Source organism: Lepidothrix coronata, unplaced genomic scaffold, assembly GCF_001604755.1.
Source record: "Lepidothrix coronata isolate B3197 unplaced genomic scaffold, Lepidothrix_coronata-1.0 Scaffold33, whole genome shotgun sequence".
Taxonomy (NCBI): Eukaryota; Metazoa; Chordata; class Aves; order Passeriformes; family Pipridae; genus Lepidothrix; species Lepidothrix coronata.
Window position 1 is genome coordinate 6,354,264 of NW_016690213.1, and position 25,365 is coordinate 6,379,628.

The following is a 25,365-nucleotide window of genomic DNA, read 5'->3' on the forward strand; positions in this document are numbered from 1 at the left end:
GAAAAATACCCAAGTACCTTTACCAGCTACCAAGAAAGCATATGGCTTTATGCTGTACTTGGAAACTAATTCTGTCTTAGCAATAGCTCCACTTTTCTTGCTAAATCTAGTGTGGAGGTAGCATGCATGGCTTTCATGCTTGGTTTCAAGCCATGGTTTCATGGCTTTCATGGCTTTCTGACACTTTTTGGAAACTGAGTTGAATTTAAAATGTGTGTTGTGCTGCAAAATTTTTTCTGTGCTGATATTCCCCAGTTATCAGGGGGATGGAGAAGAGTTAGTGGAATTTGTGCTCTCGGCACTGGAGGGCTTGTCAACAGTCTTATCCAGCTACACCCAAGCAAATCTGTAATTGTTGAGGCTTTGTATTGTGAGAACTGAATTGGTGGCTGCAAGGATAGGGAACTTATGTTGTTTTTCTTATGTTTTTTCCCCTTGTGTGCTGGATTTGCTGTCTGCTTGCTTTAATTTTTCTTTTCATTGCATTTCTGTGGTAGGGAAGAATAGTCCTGTTCACATTCTGTAGAGTATTTTATACTTGCATATGGTATTAGCAGAAAGAACCATGACTAATGCCACATCATGTGGGTCATATTTCCTTCTTGCCCTTTACGTGGTTGTGCAGCATAGTATCTGCTTTAATACACTGTATATTGCTGTATGCTTACTGTGGCAAGAACCCATTTAGAGATGTTTGTTCCCCTGTCTCTGATTAGCCCCAGCTTTGTTTTTCTGACTGCATGGATGGGCATGTTTGTTGTCAGTACTTGATGCTGGCAAAGGCTGCTTGCTTTCCTCCCCTGTGTCAGAGCTTAGAGATAGTAACTCCTTGCAGTGGGCTGTACCATGTATGTAAATGGCTTTTTATCTGTTCTCTCTGTGTGACATCTCCCACGATAAACACCCCCATACCGACTGTGCTAGGATGGCTCTTGCAGTTTGATTAAATGCTGCATGTGTATGAATATCAGTGGATTATACTGGATTTGTCTTCAGGGCCCTGAGCCTCACTTTGCACTTAAGGGGATGGTGGCTCTGAAATGCACACTTGTTAAAATTTATTTTCAGTTAAGGGGAATGACTACAAATTTAGAGGTGGATAAAACTGAGGCAGATCTAAGAAGAATATTTGTAGGCTATTTGTTCTAGCTGTAGCACTGGATACTTGTGGTTTGTTTTTTTCTATAGAGAGAGTTAATGTCCTCTTTTCCCCTTCATTTATTGCATAGCGACAGGGTTGGAAGATAGAAGCATTGAAATAATAGGAAAACAACCCACGATATAAAGGCAGAGACTTCATAGATGGACTTGGGACGAAATCTGTTATATCTGGGTGATGTCCAAGGTGTACGTCACAAGAAAGGAGAGAACACAGAACTGGCATTAGTTAAAAGCAGCAAAAGGATTGTCAACCCTGTCCCACACACACTGTCATTTTGAAGTAAATCCAGTCCTCCTGCTCTGCTCTGGTCCAGATTTTCAGAGGTCGATGGTACTAACATGTTCCACCAAGATAGAGGTTTTTGAGGGAACGTGGTGTGCGCATCTGACTTGGGAGAAGGCAGGAGTGGGGAGCCACCTCCCGAGCTTGAAGCAGTGAGGCATCTTCTCTTCCCAGCCCACTGAACTGACTGCTCATGTCTGGCTCAAATGTAAGACATGAGATAGGGAAACTCCTAGCAGAGTAACCAAGGGGACAAAACAAATGTTGAACATTAGAAGTAAATAAAGCTAAGACTGCCTAGGAACGTCAGGCTCCTCCAACATGAGTGCCTGTACTGTAAACCTGGCTGCCTGTTCCTGCCTCACAGCAGTTTGTTGCCAAGACTCCTGAAATGAGCAGTGCTGAGGTGCTGTGCCTCCTGGGACTGCAGGAACCCAGGCAAGTGTGGCTCCAGGTATGCATGGTGGCTCCTCATGTGGGGCAGAATCCTTTGCCACGTGCTGTAGCGGTCGAAACAGATTCCTTGGAAAGGCTGTCTGGACAGCTGAACTCTCTTCTTCTTTTATCACCTCTGTGGGTCTGTGTCAGGAACACATACTCTTTGTTGTCAATCGTGTTGGATCATGACACAAGAAAGAGTTTTAGTAGTACAGAACCCAGGGTTTTTTCCTTTCTTTGGAAAAGAGGGTGATCTTGTGGTTAAGAGTCTCTTGTGCCTTGCCAAGAGCTTGCTGCGTGTCCATGAGCAGATTGCGTGTGCTCAGATTTTCCAAGAGAGGCCTCAGATTTCCCAGCTTTGTTTCAGTATCATTTTCCAGTTGGTTTTTTGTTGTTTTTTTCCCCCCTCCCTCTCAAAACTGCTCCTTATTGAAAGCTTCACTTGAAGTAGCAGATGCCTAGAAATTATCAGATTCAGTGCCAGGGTTTCACTGAATAGAAGCACCCAAAATCTGTAGCTGTCTTTGGAAATATAGGCCTTAGTTTCTCTCTTTGCTTATTCCTACCAGAGGGACTGTATGTCCTCTCTTCATAAAGTGTTTGAAAGGCACTGTAGGAGTGTGCAGTGGCACTGTGTGTTTGAGCAGCATGATAAAGATGCCCTGCATGTGTAGGAATTGTATTTTCCTTGGGGGTGTTGTCCTGAAAGTCATCAGAATGAGAGGGAAACCCACATATGGAAAAACCTTCCTGTCAGCTGGTAAATTAAGAATAATATGGCCATACTGCTGTTGGTTGGCTTCAGTTAAAGAAGGTGTTGACATTTTGCAGGTATGTCACTGGAGCGCTCAACCAACTCAATTGCCTCACGTGCTCGACTGTGTGAAAGGGAGGAGGAAGTCATGGCTTGTTTTGAGAGAGCGTGTGTCATTGCCCAGGTGTACTTGCAGGAGCTTGAGAAGGTAAGAAGAAATGTGCTTAGGGTGTTGCCTGGTGGCCTGGGTGGAATTTTCAGGGGTTTGACAGCAAAAATGAAAAAATAATGGGGAAATGTCATGTGGTAGGCAGTGATCATAGACAGTATGAGAACAAGCTGTAAGGAGTGAGATGTCTCGGTAAAATCAGCTCCAGAACAGCAGTTTAGCTGGTTTACCTGTGGTAAAACACCAAATGCTTCAGATATGCTCAGGTTGTATCTCAGGTTTAGCTTGTACTAAGGAGGGACTGCAAACTTGAATGACAAGTGCTGGCATCAATGTGTATCATTTACCTGCTGTATAAATGATATAGAGTAGTGGATATAGAGATCCCTAACAAGCTGAAAGAAACCTTTTTGGGTCAGCCATAGCAGTTTAATTGCTGGTGCTACACCTTCTTCAAGTGAACCAGGAGGAATCTAGATCATTTAGAACCTACATCTTCCATCCCTGGAAGTGTTCAAGGCTGGGCTGGTTGGGCCTCTGATCAACCTGATTTAGTGGAAGGTGTCACTGCTTGTGGCAGGGGGTTGGAGTTAGGTGATCTTTAAGGTCCCCTCCGTCCCAAGCCATTCTATGATTCTATGATTAGTAGCAAGTAACTGCTTGGTCAGTGGTTGGCTGGGGTGCTGAGCAAGATGAGTACTGTGAACCCTCCACTGAGCCGTGCAGGTAACATGAGCCGCTGATTTGCCGGGTACATGCTTAGAGGTCTCTGACTCTGCAGCTTTGCCAAGCTGATTTTACAGGACATATCATATGCTTCCGTGCTGTTCCTTTGCCACATGTTATGCTTGACATCAGCTGTATTGAGAGCAATGCATGTTATCTGTTCTCTAACTTAAGGCCTTTGGCCTTCTGACCAGATATTTCTGCTCTTCTCAGTAGCAAAGGTGTGTTTCTTTTTCAGGTTTTGTTTTTAACTGCATTGAAACAAGAAAAAATGAGCTTAGTGCATGTATAAAAGTTCATTTAAAAAGCCAGCTATCAAATTGTCTAGTCTTGTTTCTTTGCAGGAAAAAAATGAATAGCTTTTTTATTTCAAATTAAGTAACGTCCTTCCATTGTTGGAAGGATGAGTTCTTGCCAGTACGGGACACTAAATTTTTTTACTGACAGCTTGGTTCTGCAAAGAAGTGAAACCGTTTGAACCGTAATTCATTCACTTAGAGTCATAGAATCAGTAAGGTTGGAAAAGACCTCTGAGATTACCAAGGTTTGTGATTAACCTAACACTGCCATGGTTCACCTCTAAACCATGTCCCTAGGTGTCATGACCATATGCCTTTTGAACACATCCAGGGGTGGTGATTCCACCAGTTCCCTGGAAAGCCTGTTCCAATGTCTAACCACCCTTTCAATGAAGAAATTTATCCTAATATCCAGTCTAAACCTCCTCTGGCACAACTCGAGGCCATTTCCTCTTATCCTGTCACTTGTTACCTGGGAGGAGACCAACCCCAACGTCACTACAGTCTCCTTTCATGTGATTGTCTTCTAGACATGGAGACAAGGGTGCAGGAGTACTGATAGATGTAAAAGTTCATAGTCCTTCTCTAGTCCTAGATGTAAAACCCTGCTTTGGAGAGTTCACGCAGGGCAACTTTAAGCAATGAAAGCTGCTTGTTACTAGTAAGGAAGCAAAAGCAAGAAGGATTTGATAGGAGAAACAGGAAAGGGTAAGATTCTTCCATCAGTACTCCTGATGGCTTACTAACTCTTTACAAATATTTATGTTACATAAAACTAGATATACCTACTCAAACATTGCGTTAATATTTCTGGGCAAGATGCTGGATCTCTGTAGTTTGAGTAGTACTTCTGAAGCTGTTGGTGTTAATGTGTGGCTTTGTACTTACTTTATTAAAGGTTGGAAAGTAATAAGTGATGGTGTTTCAAAACTCTTATCACATGCAGAATATATCATGGAAGTCATTGTGTAGTTTATTTTAAAATTGACTTTGAAAGGTTTTTGAATATTTAATGGAGGAAAGTTTTCAAGTAATCTGAAAGGAATCTGATGGCAGAAGCTAATGTTTTATTGTTGTAGATGTCACTGGTTCATGAGGACCTGACTAGTTCAAACAGTTGTCTGTAATCCCAGATGTTTCTTTCCTCCCCTCACAGACCTTAAACAACACACATTCAAGAAGTATGAAGGGCAGCAACATGACTTACTCCGAGTTTGAACTTTCCTACTTTCTGGAAGCAGCTCTACAGAGTGCCTACGTGACTCATTTAAAGAAGGGGTAGGTGGATGCAGATGTTAATAAAAATAGATAATACTGCACGTTTTGTCTCAGAACAGATGTAGGCTTATTTTTTTATATATATTCTGTTATGACTTTTTTGCTGCTGACTCACCTGAAGCTCCCTCAGCATCCTTCCCTGTTCTCCTCCCTTAAGAGTCCTAAGCCTCTTTTCTCCAGATCCACAGGTAGGGTGGAGTAGAACAATTTTCTTGTCTTGCCTCACCTTTGCTCCCTGTGAAGATGAGGGGAGTTAGACCGTAAAGAGAGAGTGGAATTTACACAGATGTGTGCTCTTAAAATGTGCAGCCACAGGGCCTGATTTAGAGTTCAGTGAAGTCTTACAGGTAGTTTCTTTCATTTATTTGTGTGGTTGTTTAAGTTCTTAAATGACCCAATCAATACCCCAAATCTGTATGGTTTTACTGTGGAGAATACGTGCAGGAACAGTGTTGCTCTGTGGTATTTATTATGCATCTGAAATACATCTTCCAGTGAACTTCAGAAGGGCGAGAGGAGTTGGTATCTGCAAACTTACAATGGATTTCACCTGTGAAAAACCTTCTCAAGAACAGCAGAAAAGACATAGTAAATTGCCACTTCCAAAGGCTATCAGTTGAGGGTATGCTGTTCCCTAAACCGGGCCATGCATTCAAAACATTATTAGCTCTGGTTATCTGATGGAGAAATTGTCATGTGGGAGAGTGTCTCTTCCATATGTGTTGTTGTGAGAGTCCATCCTTTCCTAGTCCTGTTCTTGCACCATAATATCCCATTTATTCTTAAGGAATCAGATACTGAATTTCTTATGGCAAACTATCTTTGCAAGTATTTAATTTTGGCTTTTTTTACCTGCTGAGTGAAATGGAGAAGAAAGCAAAAAATGAGAAAAGATTGAAAGATTGAGAACAAGGAAAAAAAAATCCCAGCAAAAATCAATTTAAATTCTTCTGTAGAAAATTGGTACCATTTTTTGATTCTGTTGGAGGAGGGTTGCTTCTTGTTTAGGGTTTTTTTGCTACTTTTTTATCCTCCAGGAATTACTTTAAATACAACTGTGAATAACCACTGTTTCTCATTCTTTCATTAAAAGCTTGCACATACAGTGAAGCTGTACCCTTAAGCTATCCATGAGAGGTGCCTTCAGGTAAGCCTTGTTTAACCTGGAGGCTAACAAAAACCCGAAGCTCTATGTTGTGAGGTGACCCCTTTAGTCAGGCAAGTACAAGTTTACGCATAAAGAAAATATGGACTTATAAAGCATAGTCTCAGTATCAGCTTGACAGCAGGGGATAGGTATGTGGTTTTCCCAGGTGAGCTGGGGCTTGACCAACTGTGGCACAGCATGTGCTTTCCTAACCTTTTGTTGTTCTCATGGCAGACAAAAAGCTCAGGTCTTGCCATTAAGCTCATTAACTATGTAATAAAATAAAATCTCATTTAGGACATATGGCACTGATGTCCTCTAGGCACCTTTTGAATATCAAACTCACTCATGTTCATTTTAATCAGCACATTTTAAATTCAGTCTTCATCAGTGATGAGTTCAATATATCTAGTGGGATGTTTTAGCTACTACTGTGGGCCCCGCTTGCTCCATTCCCGTGTTATTTTAACGATAGCCTTAAAAAAACCCAACAAATTCCCCCTCAGAAAAACCCTGAACAAAAACAACCCTCAAAAAAACCTACAGGAAAGCACTTTGAAGCAAAATACAGATGTGAATTATGCAGGGCTTTGATGATAAATTGAATTGCTGCAATAGCAGCAAAATGTTCTCTGTAGCTGTCTCCTGATGAAAGAGCATCCCAGTCAGCGCAATGGAGCTTCTGTGGCTGGGATGGGAATGGAATCCCACGTGTTCATCACCTCCTGCAGTGCAAGTGAGAAGCACCAGCCAGGGATGGAAGGTTCGGTGGGATAAAAAGCCCGGTGGGACACCACAGCTTGTCTTTGCCACCACAGCTGATACTGATGTGTAGTTTCTGCCACGAGAGGGCATAAGCAGCACTGGGATATATTAAGAAAAAAGGATGGAAGTAGGAAGAAGCTTTTAAGGATGCTTCATGAGTATAATAAATTTCTCTAACCGATATTGAATAGCTCAAAGAAATTCTTTTGTCCTCCTTATTGCTTCCAACATGTTCTGGTAGGAAATAAGCCTTGGATGATGACTGCTCAAGCTGTTGGGGGGTAGGTCCTATCAGGTGGGATGTCCTTCCCCAGTGGCACGTGTGTACAAAAGGAATGGTGAGTGCTTTATTCTTGTCTCAGCAAGTAGAAGAGCTGAGGGATATAAATGGTGGTGTTATGCTTTTGTTCCTGCTGGCAGGAACAGACATTATCTTCTCGGAGCATGGTCAGGGATGCCCTTTTCTCTTGCAGTGTGCAGTGGAAAGAAGCCACTAGGAAGAAAGAAAGGTCTGGTCTGCCCTTCAGGTGTTGAGCTGCCAGCTGTAAGGACCAAAAAGTCTTGCAGCTGTACAAGTCCCAGATGCTTTTAATAAGGTGTTAACTTAAAAACATTGTGTTGCTGAAAACACATTTCCTGCAGTTGTTTGCCTTGCTACAACCCAAAAAAAGCTTTCTTTTATTCCTCCAGTGAGCAGTGTTGATACTCTAGATGCAGAATATAGGATGTCATACTGTAGGAGGCAGCCAGTTGTCTTCCATGTTAACATATGCACTAGGTTTTGGGTTTTGGTAATTTGGTTGCTTGGTTTTTTTTCTGATGCACATATGTGAAGATTAGGCTAATTTCTTGCTGCTTTTTTTATCAGAGTATTGAACAGGTATTACCGCTTCTTGCTGTTATGGGGTCTTTGGTCAAGATGCTTGTAGTATTTTTAAGCATGCTTCACCTATGTGAAGTAATGGATATGTATACTGCTATCATAATTGCAGCTGAATTATGTATGGAGTTCCACAAGCAAGACAAAGTCAGAGCTTTCTAGAGGATGTGGTTGGTTTTGGAAGCTCTGGATGGGACACTTTTGAAGAAAAAGAATTTCTGAAAAATTATTATTAAGCATTTATTAGAGCTCGAGTTTCCATATGATCTCTCAAGTTAGGACCTAAATTACTTTGGAAAACCCTGGCAAAAATGCCTAATAGGGAAAGCTTACATAGTTGTTTCTCTTCCCTTCTGTCAATTTTCTAGAGTGCTTAGATTCCTTTTGGAAATTTTGTAGGCTTCTGTTGCAAGGACACTTTTCAGAGTAACTTCATGTATGTGTAGTTTCACAGTAGTATCTAGTGTATAAAGACAGGTAGGACAGTCTCTGCTGGACTATTCATCTCTTCTGAGGAATTTATGTGGGCTTTCTTGACATTTATCTCCTCTTTAGTCATCTCAATCTAGCACCTTATCCAGGACACTGTAGCTGGTAATTTGGAAGTGAGTCTTATTGTCTGCTGGATGGATCTAGATAAGTGCTAAGCTTTTGTTTTGTATTGGGCTGGTTTGTTTTTTTTTTGAGCGTCCCTCTCTGTTAGACAGGCTGCCATTAGGAAACTAATGTGCTTTGTTGTACTTACTGGTTATGTCTTACCTTATTCATAGCAATCTGAGGCTTACCTCTTCAGGTGTTTTTTGTGTCTATGCATGAACAGCTGTTTAAGGAAAGAGTATGATTTTTTAGAAACCTGGGTGAGATGCAAAGATGCAAAAGGAGGTGGGCAGAGGAAATGGTGTTGCTGCTGTTTCTGTGCTTTGGGTACAGCTCTACCCTTGAGAGGTGACTCTGCAAACTACCATGTAATCTTCTCAAGATGGTCTGTTCCATGTGTTAGCAGCTAATTGTTTTAGTAGTAAATCAGTGTGGGTAAGAACATGATCTTCTGGTGTCTGTGTTGTTGCGAGACTGTCTTTGCAGACCTCTGTGCTCTCTGGTTTATTGTCAATATTCTTCCCCAGAAATTTGCATAGAAAACAGTGTATTTCTTTATTTCCTTGTATCTTAAAATGTTGTGTATAGTGTTAGCCAAACTGTATGGCATAAATGCAGTATGACTGCATTGATTCATGAACTGTTAGTTTAATTACTCTGTATTAACAGGGTACCTGTACAAACAAAACATATTTTCATGCCAGGGTGGACTGACTGGACTCTCAGGGTGCTCTTTGTCACAGTTCTGGCCATGATTGCCTGTGTTGTTCTTTATTAGATTAACTGTGATTGAATACTAAACTGCATTTCATCATGGTTTTTCTAAATGGCACTCTGGCCACTTCTGTGGCTAAACCAAAGCAGTTTAATGATCATGTGCTTTTCCCTTCCTGTTCTTCCTCATTTCTATTTCTGGCATCTTAGCATTACAATAGGGGCCTATGGACTCTTCTAGCTCATTTAATTTCCATGATCTGATGTTCACTAATGCCATGGCTTGAGGCAACAGTACCTGAGATTTCCAGGTAGTCCTCTATCCAGGTTCTGCAGAGGCTCAAGATTTTCTAGTTTCTGAACTACATAAGATCAGATGGATTTACCAGGAGTTGCCAGAGGTTTTGTGTTTGAATCCTCATTCACTCATCTATGTACATGTATTTCTGTTCAAATAAATATTTTGTTAACCTCTTCAGGCCCTAATTAAAAAAATTCTCTTCAAGTGCACAGCTAGTATATAAAGGACATCCATTAATGGGACAGTAAGTTCCTTATAAGTAGAGCAATTCATTTGCTCAAAATGAAATGTATGCTCAGATGGTCTCCTGGCTTGGAACAGTTAAATGTAAAGACAAACTCCTGTAGTGAGGTATGTTTGCAGAATGCTGGCAGATGTGCTCTGTCTCCTGTCATGGTTCAATAATGTTCGATACAGTTCAAAATATAGAAGCTGCCACACTAAATCCTCAGTCCTGTAGAACTGATATTGTTGTCAGATGCTCTGCATGTTTCGGAATTGGGAACTCAGAGAATGGAGTGGTTGCTCTTTGATGGAACCTGACTACACGAGCATCTGTCTAGGAGGTGGTGAGTGCTCAGTGCTCCTCCTGCACTGCCCATTTTGCTCTCCTAGCTTTTGTTGAAAGCATTCCTAGGCATTTGTCGTGTGCTTCATGGTTTCAGCCCTGGCAATTTGCTATTTATTCTTTCATTCACTTCAATGTGTCGATATTCCTTCCTTTTCTTCTTCCCTTCCCTCCAGAGCAAGGTGTTTCTACCACGAAGCTTAACTTGGTTTGTGGCCTTGTCTAAAAAGTGGAACTGTAATGGCAGTCTAGTTCTCTGGGAATGAAAATGTCTCTTTTTATCACATTCTGTAGGTTTTTCATCTCTTTAGTATGTGCCAAATGTGAAATTAATTGGCTTTGCAAGTGATCACTAATCTTCTTTCTCATAGTAGTTAATGCAATTCATAGGCACTTTATTAAGACAAATACCATTATGCTAACAAGAAATTTGAACATATGCATTTTTGAAAATGTTGTAAAACTGTTATACACCATAACTCTTCTGTCCAGCCTCTTAAGGAGCCCATGGATGCAGGGGAAATACTGGTAGTTTTCAATAACCAAGGAGAGCAGTTGGGAAGGTGTATTTTTTTGATATAGGGGAATTTATTGATTTTGTCTAATAGTAAATACCATGTGAGTAGTTCCGTTGGATTTGGTGTCACTACTCGTGCGTAAATAACACCACATGACTTATTGCTTTCCTCGGTTTAATGTCCAGAACTGCACCTTTGTGGGTATATTCTATTCTAGACCCACTAAAAAGCGCATGGTATCTTGACTCTAACTGGGGAGCGTGCTGAAGCATTAAAGACCAACTTAAAAAAACTTCCTTGAGCTTTTTCCTCTTGATAATTTCAAAGTACGTGTTTTACTTAGGAGAAAGTGAACGGAAAAAAAGAAAGACAACATCTGACTTTCTCTACAGGGGCAAGTCTCTGGTGTTTTTACTCTTGCCTTACTTTCTTACTGGTATGTACCTTGCCTACAATTAGGTAATCTACAGACTACCTCAGTTTAAAATTGAGATGAGTATTGAAGTAAGACCACATGCATTTGGATTCTGTGACTTGATGACCAGAAGCTTTAGGGTGGCATTTTGTGTAGGCAAGATTCACGGTAAACATGATCATTTTTTATCCCCCTGCCCCCCAAAATAATCACCTTTTATTTTCATCAAATGTTTGCCACTGATTCTGGAGTGCAGAAAGGTTTGCAGTACATCAAAGTAGGCACAAATGCAGTCTGTACTGCTTACCTTCAAAATTTAATCAGTTTGACAGAAAAGATTGTTATGGCTTTTTTTAAATGAAATTTAGCTTTCTTCTGCACAGAAAATTCTCCTGGATAAGCTGAAGTGACAGTTAATGTACCAGTACAACTGCTTATTTTGTTTTCTTGTCCAACATTGCTCCTTTTCTGATAGCCTGTATTTCTTTGGGTAACTTCCACCCTGCAATGAATGTGCGTTGAACCATTTTGCAGTTACTGTGGTGGTAGGGCCATGTCCTTAGCCTTGAACAGCTTGTAGCCTGACAGTGTGTTAACTAGCATGTACAGTGTTTAGTCTTTCCTCCTTGCATCTTCCTGAGTGCACAGATACATGATTAAGATACCATTTGGCAACCAGTCAGCTTTAATCGCTCATGGTGTATGCAGAGTAATGTGTTCTGGGGGTTTTTTAATTTTTATTTTTTTTTTAGCCTAACCCTCTTATTGCAGGTTAAGCTGTGCTTGCAGACAGTTACTGCAACTTAGCTGCCTTATAATAAACTGTTTAAACCACTGTATTTTCGTCATGTGCTTGGACCATCAGACATAAGGCGTTTAAGCACCACCTAAAAGGAATCGTCATTTAAAAGCATCACGTAAGCTCAATATAATTCAAACGAGTACAATCTGTGTGTGTGAAGAGGAGATGTGGACGCTTTTAAGGAGCAGCATCTGCTTTATAAATATGAGCTATGAAAGGCTTCCAAATGTCCCCTCTGTTCATCAAATGTGAATGTGATCTTCTCTTAGAAAGCCATCTGGAGTAGGCATGCTACAGTCGCTGCCTTGCTCTGTGCCATTGTCCTGTCTGTGCCTCAGAGTGACTTGTCTCGCTACTGCACACTCAGTATTAGTGATTCTTTCATGGGTTGTTTGAACATCAAGTTTATTGCCAAGCGTTGGCACATCATAAAAGCATTTTGTCTCCAATGTGCTGGTTTTGGGGGTTTTTCATGCTTTGGGGTTTTTTTTCTGTCTTTCCCCATAGAAATATTGTGAAAGGAATGAGGAGTCTGCGAGAAATACTACGGACTGTGGAAACAAAAGCTACTCAGACCTTCAAAATGGTAAGGGGCTGGGAGATGGGAAGGTGGGGCTGTCTGGTATGCAGGAATTCTCTCTACTGACCATTGCAGTTGCAAAAAAATGTTTGCCCTCAATTGATTGCTGCCTTTTTTTCTCTCTCTTTTTTTTTTTTTTTTTACTTTTGGAAGTGATGTGTCAAGTGATCCCCAGAGAAATAGAGATGTATTTAGTTTTACAGTGCTGTCCTCAGGTGATGTTGTCTTGTTTTCTTTCTCAGTTTCACTGTGTGCATGCACACCTTTCTGGATTTGCATGTGGAAACATTAATTACTTCTGGTTTTTGCAGCAAGCGAGGCTTTGTTAGACTGAAGTCCTTCTGTAAAACCCTCCTCAATATAGTACAGAGTGATTTTAATAGTTTTAATTTGTTTTTGGTGTTGGCATTCTGCATGCATCCTTTTATTCTGAATGCCTCTGGTAAAGAAATCATGGAGAGAGTTATTTATGTGCCTGTTTAACTTCTTAAACCTGTAACGGCTTCTTCCCTGTCTCCCCTTTAAGACATCTTGTCCTGAAGTTACTCAGGAGGTGACAAGGTCAACAGCATAGAGAATAACAGTCTTACTGAGAATGTGAATAAGAGCTCTGCAGCCCTAAAAGCACTGATATTCTTACAACTAAACTTGTGCTTGGTTCAGCATTGTGTTTTATGTAATTTCAAGAGAAGTTCAGCAAAGGAGGGGGCCATGGGTTTGCATAGCATTTTGGAGAATATAGATGCACGTGGAAGCTTGTGCAGGGAATTAGAAGAGGTGACTTCAATAATAGTCCACTCAGATGGTTGCATCCTTTTCCAAACTGAGATCAGGGCTCAGGGGTATTTTCATGCTTGCCTGTTTTGTCATTTTGCTGAAATGAGTCTAATCTGCTCCTATATTACAACAGAATGTGGCTCAGTTGCTCCTGTCCCTGTGCGACCGGGGAGAGCTGTACAATACCCCTGGGGGATTTTTCCCTAAGGGAAACTCTGAGGGTGTTCATTCAATAGTTTTTCCTGGGATTTCTATTTTACTGCAAGTTACATTTTCATTTTCTTATTTCTTTTTAAAGAGCTGTCAAAAGGGCAAAGGGAGGAACGTTCTTAATTAAACAAGTTTTTCAAGCATGAAAGTAAAACACACGATTTATTTTTTCCTTAATTTGTGGGATCACAGTGTTCTTCAAGCATAATGATGCTTTTTTTAGCCAAAGGCAGTAATAACATAAATCAGAGTCTTGGCCTGTTCTGGTTTGTTTGGTCTTATTCAAAACAAGAGTGAAGCTAATTTACACAGCTACTGTATTGTATGTTAAAATCAAAGACACTAGAAGTATTTGGTGCTTGCCTTTTGAAAGGCTTACCACAAACTGTACTCCTATTTCTGTGTGAACCAGTAGAGATCTTTCTATTGCTGGCATATTATTTTCCTTCCCCCCTAAGACTGTAGGAAAAAAACATAGGAGAGTTGACTCCTCAGGGTAAAACTGGCTGAATAATTACACATTGAGATGATAAAATGATACTGGCTAATGTTGCAGGGCCCTAGGCCATTTTGCTCATAGTTATTTGCTATAAAAAGCATAGAAAAGCTTAGTTAGAAACAGAGGGCTTTCTGTAACTTGTCAGTAGAAGTGCATGGAAAGTCTTGGGGTTTCCAGAGAGTTGTATGTGACAATATTTCTTTGAGACACGGTCATACATTCAGATCACTGCCATTTACTGGTACATGTGTGAAACCTCCCTTTATGCTGTTAAGAAACTGGGCACACTAGTGTGGTTGCATTTTAGATTAGTGCAGTGAATTCATGTGTGGTGGGTAAGGTGAATGAAAATCAAGAGCTTTGCATCAAAAGAAGTTATTTTTCTGAAATCGATAACAGGAACTTTAACCTCAGTGTGATTTATTCGATCCTACTAATGTAGATTTCTAACATACCTGTCCTGGTATTTAAAAGAAAATGACTCTTGGTGGCCTTTTAACACATCTCAAAGTGTAAATTGCATATAAAATACATATGCAATAGTCAGAGAAGTTGCAAAATACTATTTACAAGTATTAGGACAGAAAGGCTGAAGTTTCAGCCTGCCTCTGTTTTGTACAGTATTTACTTTACAGCTTACAGTGGGTATTCTGCTTAGAATTCACAGAAGATACCACAACTTTGGATGTCTCTGAGCTTGTTTGTATGCTCATATATTTATAATGCAAAAAATCAGAGATTTGTTGGGTGGCAGACAAGGACAAATGCCAAAGATAGTTTTAACTTGACTTTGCAAAATTTGCCCCCTTTTGGGCCCAGTTTGCCAGTGTGTGTATGAATTGGAAAGCAAGTATTTAAAGATCCTCAGCCACTTATGGTCAAAAAAGTGCATATGATGTCTCTGTCTCAATATAGAGTTCCTTCCTCCATTACTGCAACAGAAAGAGAGAAGCAGGACTGAGATGAACCTATAAAAGGCTACAGGAAGAGCAGTATTAACAGATAAAAGGTTGATCTTTTAAACCTAACATAAAAGTAACCTCTGGTCTGAGACTTGCATACAAAATTCTGAGCCTGAGAGTGCAGTGTAGTGTCATCATACTCTAATACAGTGACTTTAGTGAGATTGTCTCAGCAGTCTCTGTGGCAGGAGGTTGTCTTTGTTCACCAAAGCATCCCTTGCTGTCAGGCTTTCTTGATACTTTTTTCCCACAACATTGCAACTAGACCGTGTAAACGCAGAAGTCTGGCCTTTTCAGAGGAGGGAAGAAACTGCCACTTCTGTACACTTTAGCAGCTGATTTAGCTTCTCTGACCTTCTGAAAAGTAGTACATCTCCTTCATAAGGTGGAACATGGGGAGGGGTGAATCTTTTGTGTTGGAGAAGGCTTCTCTGATAGATGTCTTTTTCTGTACTGTTCACTGATGTCTAGACTGCAGCTAAACAGCTAGCCCAAGTACTTCTCCATTCCCTCAGTGAAGACTGTTACTGGAGCCCTTTATCTGATCCGCTTCCTGAGTTCATGAACAAGGAATATCAGTCGTATGTTAGCAATCTTCTTTGTCGGAGGCCTGAGCTGTACACAGAAGAGAAGTAAGCGCTCATTTTTATTTCAGTTTATTGTCAGGAGGAGGGGGTTTGAACACTTGTTGGTACTGCTAATTATGTCACTGATTCATGTAGTAGTTTTGTATCTTCTTGTTTTTTAACATCCCATCAAAAAGTCTGCTGGAAAAATAAAACTTAAACTTTGAGTGTTGGATTTTTTTTTTCCCCAGGAAGAAGAAAATCCAATCAAATAGCTGTCTTTGCTGTGAAATTAAAGTAATCCATTTATGGTTCAGTATAGCTCATCTAAGATATATTTTAATTGTGTAAACCTGCAAAAGAAAGTATTGCCTGGCAAATGAATTATACATGAGATGTTTCAAGTTACTGCTTCTCCTGTGAAATGAGAAAGAGGCTGACAGGATAACTCTTGACCTTCCTCAGAAAAATGTGTTCTATCTTTCAGTGTGTACTGCCCTCAAGACAACGTAGAAGAGGCTCTTCTTCTCCTCTTAATCAGTGAATCTATGGTAAGCCAAAAATAAGCTTGTGATATTAATAGTGGAAAGTAATATCTGGCATTTCCACGTCAAGTCTTCTAGTTGGTTTTGTTTACAGTCTTCCCTGGATAAACAGAAGCAAAGGTTTGGATGCTGAATGGAAAATGCCATCTGTTCTTTTATTAGTGAGACCATTTTTATTAAGTGGAACATGAGAGAAGGGTTTTGGGAATTGTCTAGAAGAGGAAGTGACTGCATTCATCATAGCTGCATGCAGGTTCTGACATCCAGATACATTGTCAGTAGACAGATGTTTCCATTCAAAACATCTCTGTGGATTTATGGATCAAGAATGAGAGGAAGGGAGCCTTGCCTAAAGCCAGGAATGATGGTGGTACCCACTGTCTGGCATTGCAGGATACAGTACTGTGCTTACATGCCTTAGCCTGCAGTCCTTAGCTGTTTCAGTCCTGAGTGATCTTTGACAGTTTCTGATGCTGGTGATACAGGGAATTTTGTCACATGCAAAAACATTCATGATAAACTATACTGAAATAATTAGATTCTTCTATTTATAACATTGGTGGCTTTAAAAAATCCATTTAAAAGCAGGCAAACTGCTTCAAAAACTGCATGGTAACCTTTGATAATTTTCATGTTTTGAGAAGACACAAACATAGAAAATGTGTAAGGAATGCTTTCTGAAAATATATGAGGAATGTGTATTTTGCTTTAAATACAGTGTGGTCACTTGTAATTCAAAGTGAGATTTCAAAACCTTGGAGCATCAGTGACCCTCTTAAAAACTTTTAAACAGCTTTCAGACAAGTTGAAGAGTGCTGTGGAAACTTCTTGGGTTTTGCTTCCTTCAGTTTTTCTTTGTCTGGTTCTTCTGGCTCAAGTCCTTCCCCGTTGCTGCAACTTCTTCAGGACATGGCAATTTAATATTGTTTGCTTTTAAAATTTGGGGAGAAATTGAAGAAGCAGAACCACCCCAAAATATTAAGTTGACTTCATGTATCATGTACATCTGAGTATTACTGTGTGCTTTTTAATGCCTTCTAGATTAATCCTCTGCAGTACATCTGCTTTGTGTTTTCAAGGACTTTTCTTCAGTTAGAAGGGCTTTTCATAATTGCAAGTGGAGTGAGGGCTTGTAGAGTATCATAGGCACTTCTATTAAAATCAAAAGGACTTGTGTCAGTGTGGCTTGTCAGGGTTGATCCAAGCAGAAGGATGAGGGTCTGGAGCATCAACAGTACTGGCTACTCCAGCCTTTTCGGGGACTGGACTTGCAGTCAGAAAGGCCTTGTAGGACCTTGAACTCTACAATCTTCTTCTGCTGAGGAGAATGAAAGTTATCCCTGTTTTATCCACTGGTGTGTAAAATGGTGAACTAACCGGTCCTTTATCTAAGTTATGGATAAAGCAGTGAAAAAATGCTATTGATAGAAACTAGACTACTGGGCTGACTTCGAGGTTAAAATAAGGTTGTGTATGCTTAAGCGCGGTCTCCAGTATATAGGAACTCTCTGGAGGTAGATGCAAGGCATTCTGATCTGCTGCATATGAAACACTTAATCAAAGATCCTGTAGTAGAGCACTGCAGGAACCATGTAACTGTCTTTCTGATTTCGGGGAAATGGAACATTAGAGTCTTCCTCTTGCATTAGCAATAGCCTTGCCATGAGTTTATTGTTCTAAATAAAATTCAGGCCAGTGTATAGAAATACACTTAGGAACCACAGGAATGTGCTTCCTAAGTGAAGAACAGAGGGAGCAATCTGATTCTTACATAAGTTTGCAATCCATATTTTCCTGTAGTTTTACTATTATGGTATGAAGAAGGGAAAATTTTGTTTAATTTATGACATAAGACATGTTTTCCATAACAGCATTGCTGTAGGCTAGTGATTTTTCTCATGTACAAATGTGTTGTTTGTTTGAAATTTTGTTTTTTTTTGTTTTTTGTTTTGGTGGTTTTTTCGACAAAAACAAACAACTTAGTGGAGCTCGTGGAATGAGTTAATAAAGAAGCAGATTTCCAGGCATCTCCCTAATAATATAATGTTAACAACTGAATAAAATATACTTTCCTTCCTGGAAAGAGTGTCAACGGCAAGTGATAATTATATGTTTCTGTAGGCCAGTAAGCAACATAGTTGGTGTTCGTGGATTTTGGCTGGATTAGGTGTTCTCTCAGTATTTACAATTATGAGCCCCTTAAAATGAAACAGAAGTATGCAATTAAGTTGGCTTGCTGGGAGCTCTCCAGCCTCTCTGACACTGTGTTCTGTCAGAGCAAAACTCACCAGAAAGGTACTTTGCCTGTCTGATTTTTAAACAGACAAAGAGCAACCGTGCTGTTGTAACTCTTTTACAGGACCATAAAGCCAAACAGCTGCTTCTCATGCCTGTTTGTGACTTCTGCCACTCCAAAATGACTTTGAGGGGGGAAAAATTAAGGGAGTGATGGACAGAATTGCCAGCCTGTGGAGGGGACACAGAGCAAAGTTGTACTGGGGAGGAGCATAAATCATCAGAGAACCTCAAAGCAAATATGTCATAAATTTAATGAAAAGGAAACATGGTAGCTCTTTCAAGTAGTATATACCTTGGACACTTTTGCTGCTGAAATTCACTCTATTTTTCTGTTTGACTTGCCTTCCTAAGGTGAAGCTGACATCTACTTTACCAGGATCTGTGTGACTCTCTAGAAGTTGTTATGAGGAGGTAGAACTGTTCCTGTAACGGGGAAAGGGGGAAATTGCCTTGTGGCTATTGTGAGACAGACCCTATTTCTCAGCAAGCCTTCTCTGGCTCTTAGTGGTGCAGGGTTCTGGCTCGTGATTTCTTCCTATCCCTTCCCCTGGCGTTGCAAGAGAGCCATGCTGCATGTTCTAGTGGGATGAAATGAGAATATATTCTAAAGGGACAGTTAAGGGTTCCTTCAGTATTTCACTCACTCTGCCTCTGAGCCTAAGTATGTGAAAGGTTTTCAGATGACAAAATAACATGGTAGCTTCTTTCATTGCTTTGAAGATGCTTCTGTGGATATAACAACACTTACAGTGAAAACTTGTAGCCTGATTTGTCCTGGCACTCTACTGAGTTGCCTCCTGTATTCTTTGTGTCCTGTTAAAAATGGGAGCCTTTTTCGTAAACCAAGGTGTCTCAGTAAACAATGAAAATCATACTGGTTGTTGAGCTTGGCAAATGTTCCTCCTCTGTGCCAGCTGTTATTTAGTCACAGTCTTTGGCTGCAGAGTTCTCATGAAGGAATTTAGTGAAACAAATCAGGCAGCCTGAAGATTGCCACAGTTAGGGTGGTCTTTTAGGGGCAGTTGTGGCCTCCTTGCTACCATATCATTCATTTTGTATGGCCTAAGTTATGCTACGGATGGGCTCTGTTTGTGAAAGGATGAAAATGCTCTCCTTCAGACCGAGAAGGCCAGCTGGTGACAGCCTTTACAAACTCAGGCTGTGGTAGAATGATGCATTCATATCACATACTAGAAAAAAATGGACTGGTCTATTTTTAAACCATTAGTCCTCTTTCTTACTGCATTTAGCCCAGCTAAAACAGTGATAACTGTTTGTGAGGAGAACTGAGGACATATCATGACCTGCTGCAGTGTGATTTCTCTGCATTACACTACCAGTGGGAACGGTACTGGTTCCGCCATCAGGGACTTTGGTGCTTTGAATTGCAGGGGGTAGACAGAGGAGGTTTGGCATGACTAACCCCTAGCTGCAGCTTTGTTTATTTTAATAGCCGTTCTCAAGAGTATTCAGAATTGACTGCACTGCCCTTAAAGTTAACCAGAAGTTTCTCAGAGCCAGGAATGGAACACTTTCTATTGCTTTTTGTGTTTACTTTTGAGGTTAACCCGCCCCTCAAAAAAAAACTCACCAAAAAAAAACCCAAAAGAAAAAGTTCTTAGTTTATGTAGAAACCTTCCCCTCTTGAATCTGAGGTCCAGCATACCATCTGAAATCCCTTTATTCAGTGCTGTCTCTTACAACAGGGGATTTTGGCTGATGCGATCCACCAAACATACCAGGTAACATGGATTATTTTTTTTGGCTCTGTATTCACTTCACTCATACTGGAAATGAAGCTCCTCGTATCCAAAACTAATAAATTCTGTGCCTGTGTAACAAAGATTAGAAATGTCATCCCCATCTTATCTCTGATTTGAATCCCTAAAGGCGATTTGACCTTGGAGAGCCTGAGAGCATGGAACAGATGGTGAGGGGGAAGTAAGATACTGGGACTTGTCCTGTTCTTTTTACTGGTGAGAACAAACTCATGGCTGTGAGCATGCCTTTAATAGAATAAGATTAAACTCATGTATTTTTAAGCACAGAAATAATTAAAACCTGTTAGCTCTCCATTTCCTAGTTCTATAGGAGAACAGTCTTGGCAAAGGAGAATAATCTCTTGTAGCTTTTATAGGTTGTGGAGATTCTTTGTTGTTTGTTTGTTATTTTTGAGTGGTGCCAAGACCAGTGATGATACAACAGCTAGATGACCATCACTAATATTTTCTTGAGGGCTGTCAGATTATGGCAGCTGAAAGAGACAACTGGGGATGGGATTGCCCCCTCCTGCCAAATCACAGTTGTGCACTTACAATAGCAAATCTGACTGTCTCTTTAACTGGTTTGCAAGGCAAGGCTAAGTGTTTGGGACCAGCAGAGATGGATTGCAGGATGTTTCTGGTGGGAAATACACTACCTCTGTTAATTGCCTTTTGAATAAATAGTTTTAATGTGAGTTACTTGAGGCAGAGTAGAGAGCTTTTTTCTTCTGCTTTGCAGTAGGAAGTCTTGTTTCAAAACTTGCAAGGGGGATGTAAATTCTTGGAAGATAGCTCTCTAAATCCAGATGACTACAAAACAGTATCCATAAACAAACGTCCGTCCTTTCTTTCTCTCTTCCTTGTATGTAGGGTTGTTGGGTGCTTCTGGATGGGTGGGTATGTCTGTCTTGCTTTCGGTGATGTTTCCAGAATTAGTTCTGTTACAGTACAAGGCATTAAAATACACCTGAAACATAAAAGATATATCTATATGGTCATATTGGTTAAACAGTAATAATAGGCTGTTTTGCTGAGACATCTGAATTGGGCACCAGTAACTTGTGGTCTGTTGCTTACCAGAAATGAGACAGATGCCATATAGTTCACAAGAGCTACGTTTTCATTCACTATGCTTCTGTCTTAAGTGGAACAAGTTGTGGTATCTCTGTGAGAGGAGTTTTGTTGAGTTCCTGGGGCATGATGTGTCCTCACTGTTCAGTCGACTTCCCATTTTCACAGCAGTTTCGAGGTCAACCCTGAATATTTTCTTTGTGTATATTGGTGAAGGAAGCCTTCAGGTGCTGTGTAGAGGTGATCAATAACCAAAGCAAGAAGTCCATAGCTTCTTCCATTGCATCGGTTCTTGCCACTGTGAGGAATTAATTCATTTTGTTGGCAATACAGGCAGAACAGCCAGAACGGAGACCCAAAGGATATGGGCTAAATATTTTTCAGTTCTTAGCAGTAAAGACATCAATTGTGTGATTTCGAAGGCCTGTTGTCAGTCTTACATGCATAGCATTTGTTTTTCTCTCTTAATGCTAGTATTGAATCACACCAATTACATTATTACAGTACACTGTGTAAAACATGCTGCCGTTCTGTATAGATGGGTTGCAGTGAATCTGGCAATTATGTCTATTATGGAAAGACACAAGTTAAACATTCGAATGCCCATGAATTAGGGGGCAGGCAGCAGGCACTCATTAAAGATTTTAATTGCTTTCGTTTTCTTCTTTGGAAGAAAGCAGGGGGAGCCATGTTTCAAAGTGAGCAATTAAAGGATACTTCATAGCTAATTGCTGTGAGAAGGGGCTGCTACATGGAATATGCTCTATTGTAATTCGTATGATTGCTTGACATTTTATTAAGAAGCACATCTTTGTACTGTGGTAAAATTTAATTTTCTGCTGCGTAACTGCGTGCGTAATAACTGCTGAAGTAATGGCTGTTTGGATTTGCTGTGGCTCTTTTCCTTTCTTTGTGAAATAAACATGCCATAAATAAGGGTCGTTGATACACCGCAAATCCTCTGTGGATAGATGGCTTATCTAGTTTGAAGGTAAATATATTGCCTATGTGGATAGGAAGGTAGACGCTGTCTGTAGCTCTGCTGGGTTGTTAGTTACATTGCAGATGCCCAGAAAGGCAGGTCTCTTCCCTGCTTTCAGGGCCAGCATAGGTCTGAAAGTCCCATATGGTGGTATTGCTGCGGTTTGGAGCCAGACCTGAACAGCCCTGCTAACCTCAGCTGATTCTGTGCCCTGTCAGGTTGAACACCTGAGCTGGGCATCTGGCACGGTGCAGACACAGTGGCTGAATGCTGCTTAGCTCAGGGGTACCAGCCTGGGCTGGAACCTTCTGGGGGTGTGTGGCCTGCAGATGGGTTGTGTCACTGGCCTGTGGAAAGGGAGGGCTGAAGATGCTCGCTGTCCTGTGTCAGGGCTGACTATGAAATGTGTCCAGTCTCCCCAGATAGGACTGGTGTGATGTCTGACCCACTACGTGCACAGCTAATTGTGCCTAATGCATCCCAAAATATACAAATGCCATGTGTCTCTGGGTTGCTTGATTACCAAGGAGTATCTCAAATAAAGAGGCATTGAGTGTATATTTTTGCTCTGTATAATGCAAGTAACACTAACTCCTGATGGTGAAACTTATGTTGGTAGCATTAGTGACCTTCTCCATCCCTCAAAAGAGTCTTGAAAAGAGGTTCTTTTGATGGTGTGACTCATCATCTCTCTCCATCCTGCTTTTGTACTGTGAGGCATGTCTGCGTGACAATGGGAACAGCTTAAATGGAATAGTCATGCTGGGGGTGTTAAAAATGTATTTGTAGCTGTGTTTTACTGCTGCTTATAGTGGAGGAGGAAGTAATGTGGTAGGACAAATTGAAATTGCTGCTTATGTTATTGATACACTGCTTGAGACCAGTGTTCTACAAATAACCTTTTTTCCATTTGTGTTCAGGAAAATTAGTGTCTGAAACAACAGACACAGAGGTACTGAAAAAATGTTGGTGTAAATAGCTTAGAATTTTTGTATTCTCAAATGCAAAAGGAAGTATCTCTATACATTTCACTAAGTAAAATTCCCCATCCGCCAGAACTGGTGTATGCTGTGTTGCAGTAACCCTACAAATCCTCTGCACCAGCAACTGTCAGGATTTCTCACTGATAAAACTAACATTTACAAAAACATAAACATAGGTAAAGACAAAAAAATCTCCCTCCTAATAGTTATCTGGGTCACAGCATACTTCCTTCTGTGAGAGGCAGGCCACAGAAACATGCCAGTTTCCCTGAGTGGGTTTCAGGAAATAGTGATTCATATTCCCTTCTCTGCCCTCCTGTATGTAACACTGCAGTAGTAAATTATACCTCGAGCTTTGGGTTGGTATTTACATTATTGTGTTAGACACACTCCATATTCTTGCTACCATTCAGTTAGTTTCTTAGGAGGTTTGCACCTTTTGGTTTGTGGTTTGGTTTTTTTTTTGTGTCTCTGTGATAGTGAGGGCTCTTCTTGATTAATTTTTTTTTTTAGAGTAGCTGGAATTAGCAGTTGTAAATAGAGTCAGCATTAAAAAAATTGTTGGGATAGAAGTAATGATGAATTTGCCAGTGGCAACTTTTATGCATGCAAGCATAGAGAGTGATAGTTTGCAGAGATGACCTGTGGCTTTGAGATTTGAAAGCTTGAGCAAAATCATCAGGTTTATGACCTTCATGGAAAGAATATTCATCATGCCTGTGGATATGGTGTTTTTAACTGCTAACTGCTTGGGTGAAGTACGATATGTACACTATGTTCAGTATGACTGCAATTTTAGAATGTTTCATCCTTGTAATATGTCCTGTATTCCTGCTTTTGCAGGATTGAGGTGCGTTCTTCCCTCTAGTACCAGTATCTGTGGCAGAACTAAATGTGCAGTCATCGGTTCTATCAGTTTTCTGTCTGTGCTAATGTATCCACTTGAAAATCATGGCTTGGTACTAGATGGATACCCAAAAAGGCATCAGACTATAGCTGATTCTAATGGGAGGTTGATGATGAGATTACAGAGCATGGGGGTGCTATCTCAGTAGCTGTTTTCTACAAACAATTGTCAGAAAAATGTAACCAGTGCAGAAAAAATTGTTAGTGCTATTGTATCTACGTAGGAGGATTCACTTGGCAATGAGGATCCTTTGGTATATGCCTTTACTTTAACTCCTTTTTTCCTTTTAAAGTAGCAGTCTTGTGTTAAATCCAAGCGGAGCTTAAACATCTAATTTTTTTATTCTTATTTATTTCTGCTAATAAGGGTAGACAAGCTGTGCTCCTGTAATGTGACAGCAGGATTATCTCTTTGAAGTTGGTTTCACCCTCTCATGCAACCTGTTGTTCTGAACTATTTTTTTAATCACAAATTATGTCTTTTGCATGAAAAAGAAAACTACTTTTGTGGCTGCAGGAGTTGGTGTAAGTTCATTTGTGCAAATACTAGACAGTCTGATCTGTCAGCTTGCCTATAACTGCAGTCACCATTTAGGTCTTGGTTGTGATTGTGTTAGTTGTCAGTAATTGTGTTTGCAGTCTCGGCTAGAGGCTGTGATGAAGAGTGCTTGGAACTGGGGCATTACACAGATAAAATCATGATGAAACAGCTGCAGCTTAATCATAATGAAGTATGTGTGGGCTTTAAGGGCTGCATATTCTGGAAATTTTTATTACACTTAATTCCCATGTTTAAACTTTTTAGGAAAAAAAAAATCTCCCTACAATTAGAAAGAAATAGATGTAAGATTATAGTAGTAAATATTATAAAATAAATCTCATAACCTTTCTGTTTCAGGGAGGGAACATTTTGTTTGTCTTTGCCTGAGGTGAAACTGCTGGCAATTTTCTTAATTTTTCTGATCTTTTAGATGTCTAGACCTGACTGTCTGATGTTGCACCCCTTTCAGTTGAGGAGCCCAGGGCAGTGTGTCTGTGCTATAAGTAGGTGCTAGGGCTTGGTGGCATCTAGCACTCCCTCTCTCAGAGGCTGGGCAGTCTGGGTGAGGTCCTCTGCATTTGGAAGTTAGAGGGGCATTTCAGTTTACTCTGGGATCGTAATCTTTCCCTTTGTGTTCTGAAAAACACGGAGGGCTGGGATCTTGAGTTAAATCTGAGTCTGTGGCATGTGGTATTTTGGGACATCCTCACAAATACTCAAACTGATTATTTTCTGTCAAAAGTAGTGTTTCTTCCTGATCTAGGCCAAGTGATGCACTGATAGGTTAGCAAAATTAACACATATATTATAAAAAAAATTTGGTATTGCATTGCCCAAACCACTAATTGCTTTAAATTGATGACAGAC

At 40.4% G+C, this 25,365-nt stretch overlaps 1 protein-coding gene across 4 annotated transcripts in view; it reads left to right on the forward strand.

The window, feature by feature from the left end:
* TTC7A (tetratricopeptide repeat domain 7A) overlaps nt 1-25,365 on the forward strand; it is a 171,622-nt gene that overhangs the window by 18,043 nt on the left and 128,214 nt on the right. For 2 of the 4 annotated variants that reach the window (XM_017811687.1, XM_017811688.1), the window contains exons 4-8: nt 2,714-2,844; nt 4,987-5,108; nt 12,323-12,401; nt 15,315-15,475; nt 15,897-15,960. In XM_017811687.1, the coding sequence (XP_017667176.1) occupies nt 2,714-2,844; nt 4,987-5,108; nt 12,323-12,401; nt 15,315-15,475; nt 15,897-15,960 (557 nt within the window). The remainder of the gene's footprint in view (nt 1-2,713; nt 2,845-4,986; nt 5,109-12,322; nt 12,402-15,314; nt 15,476-15,896; nt 15,961-25,365) is intronic. The other 2 variants (XM_017811691.1, XM_017811689.1) reach the window with 1 other exon arrangement.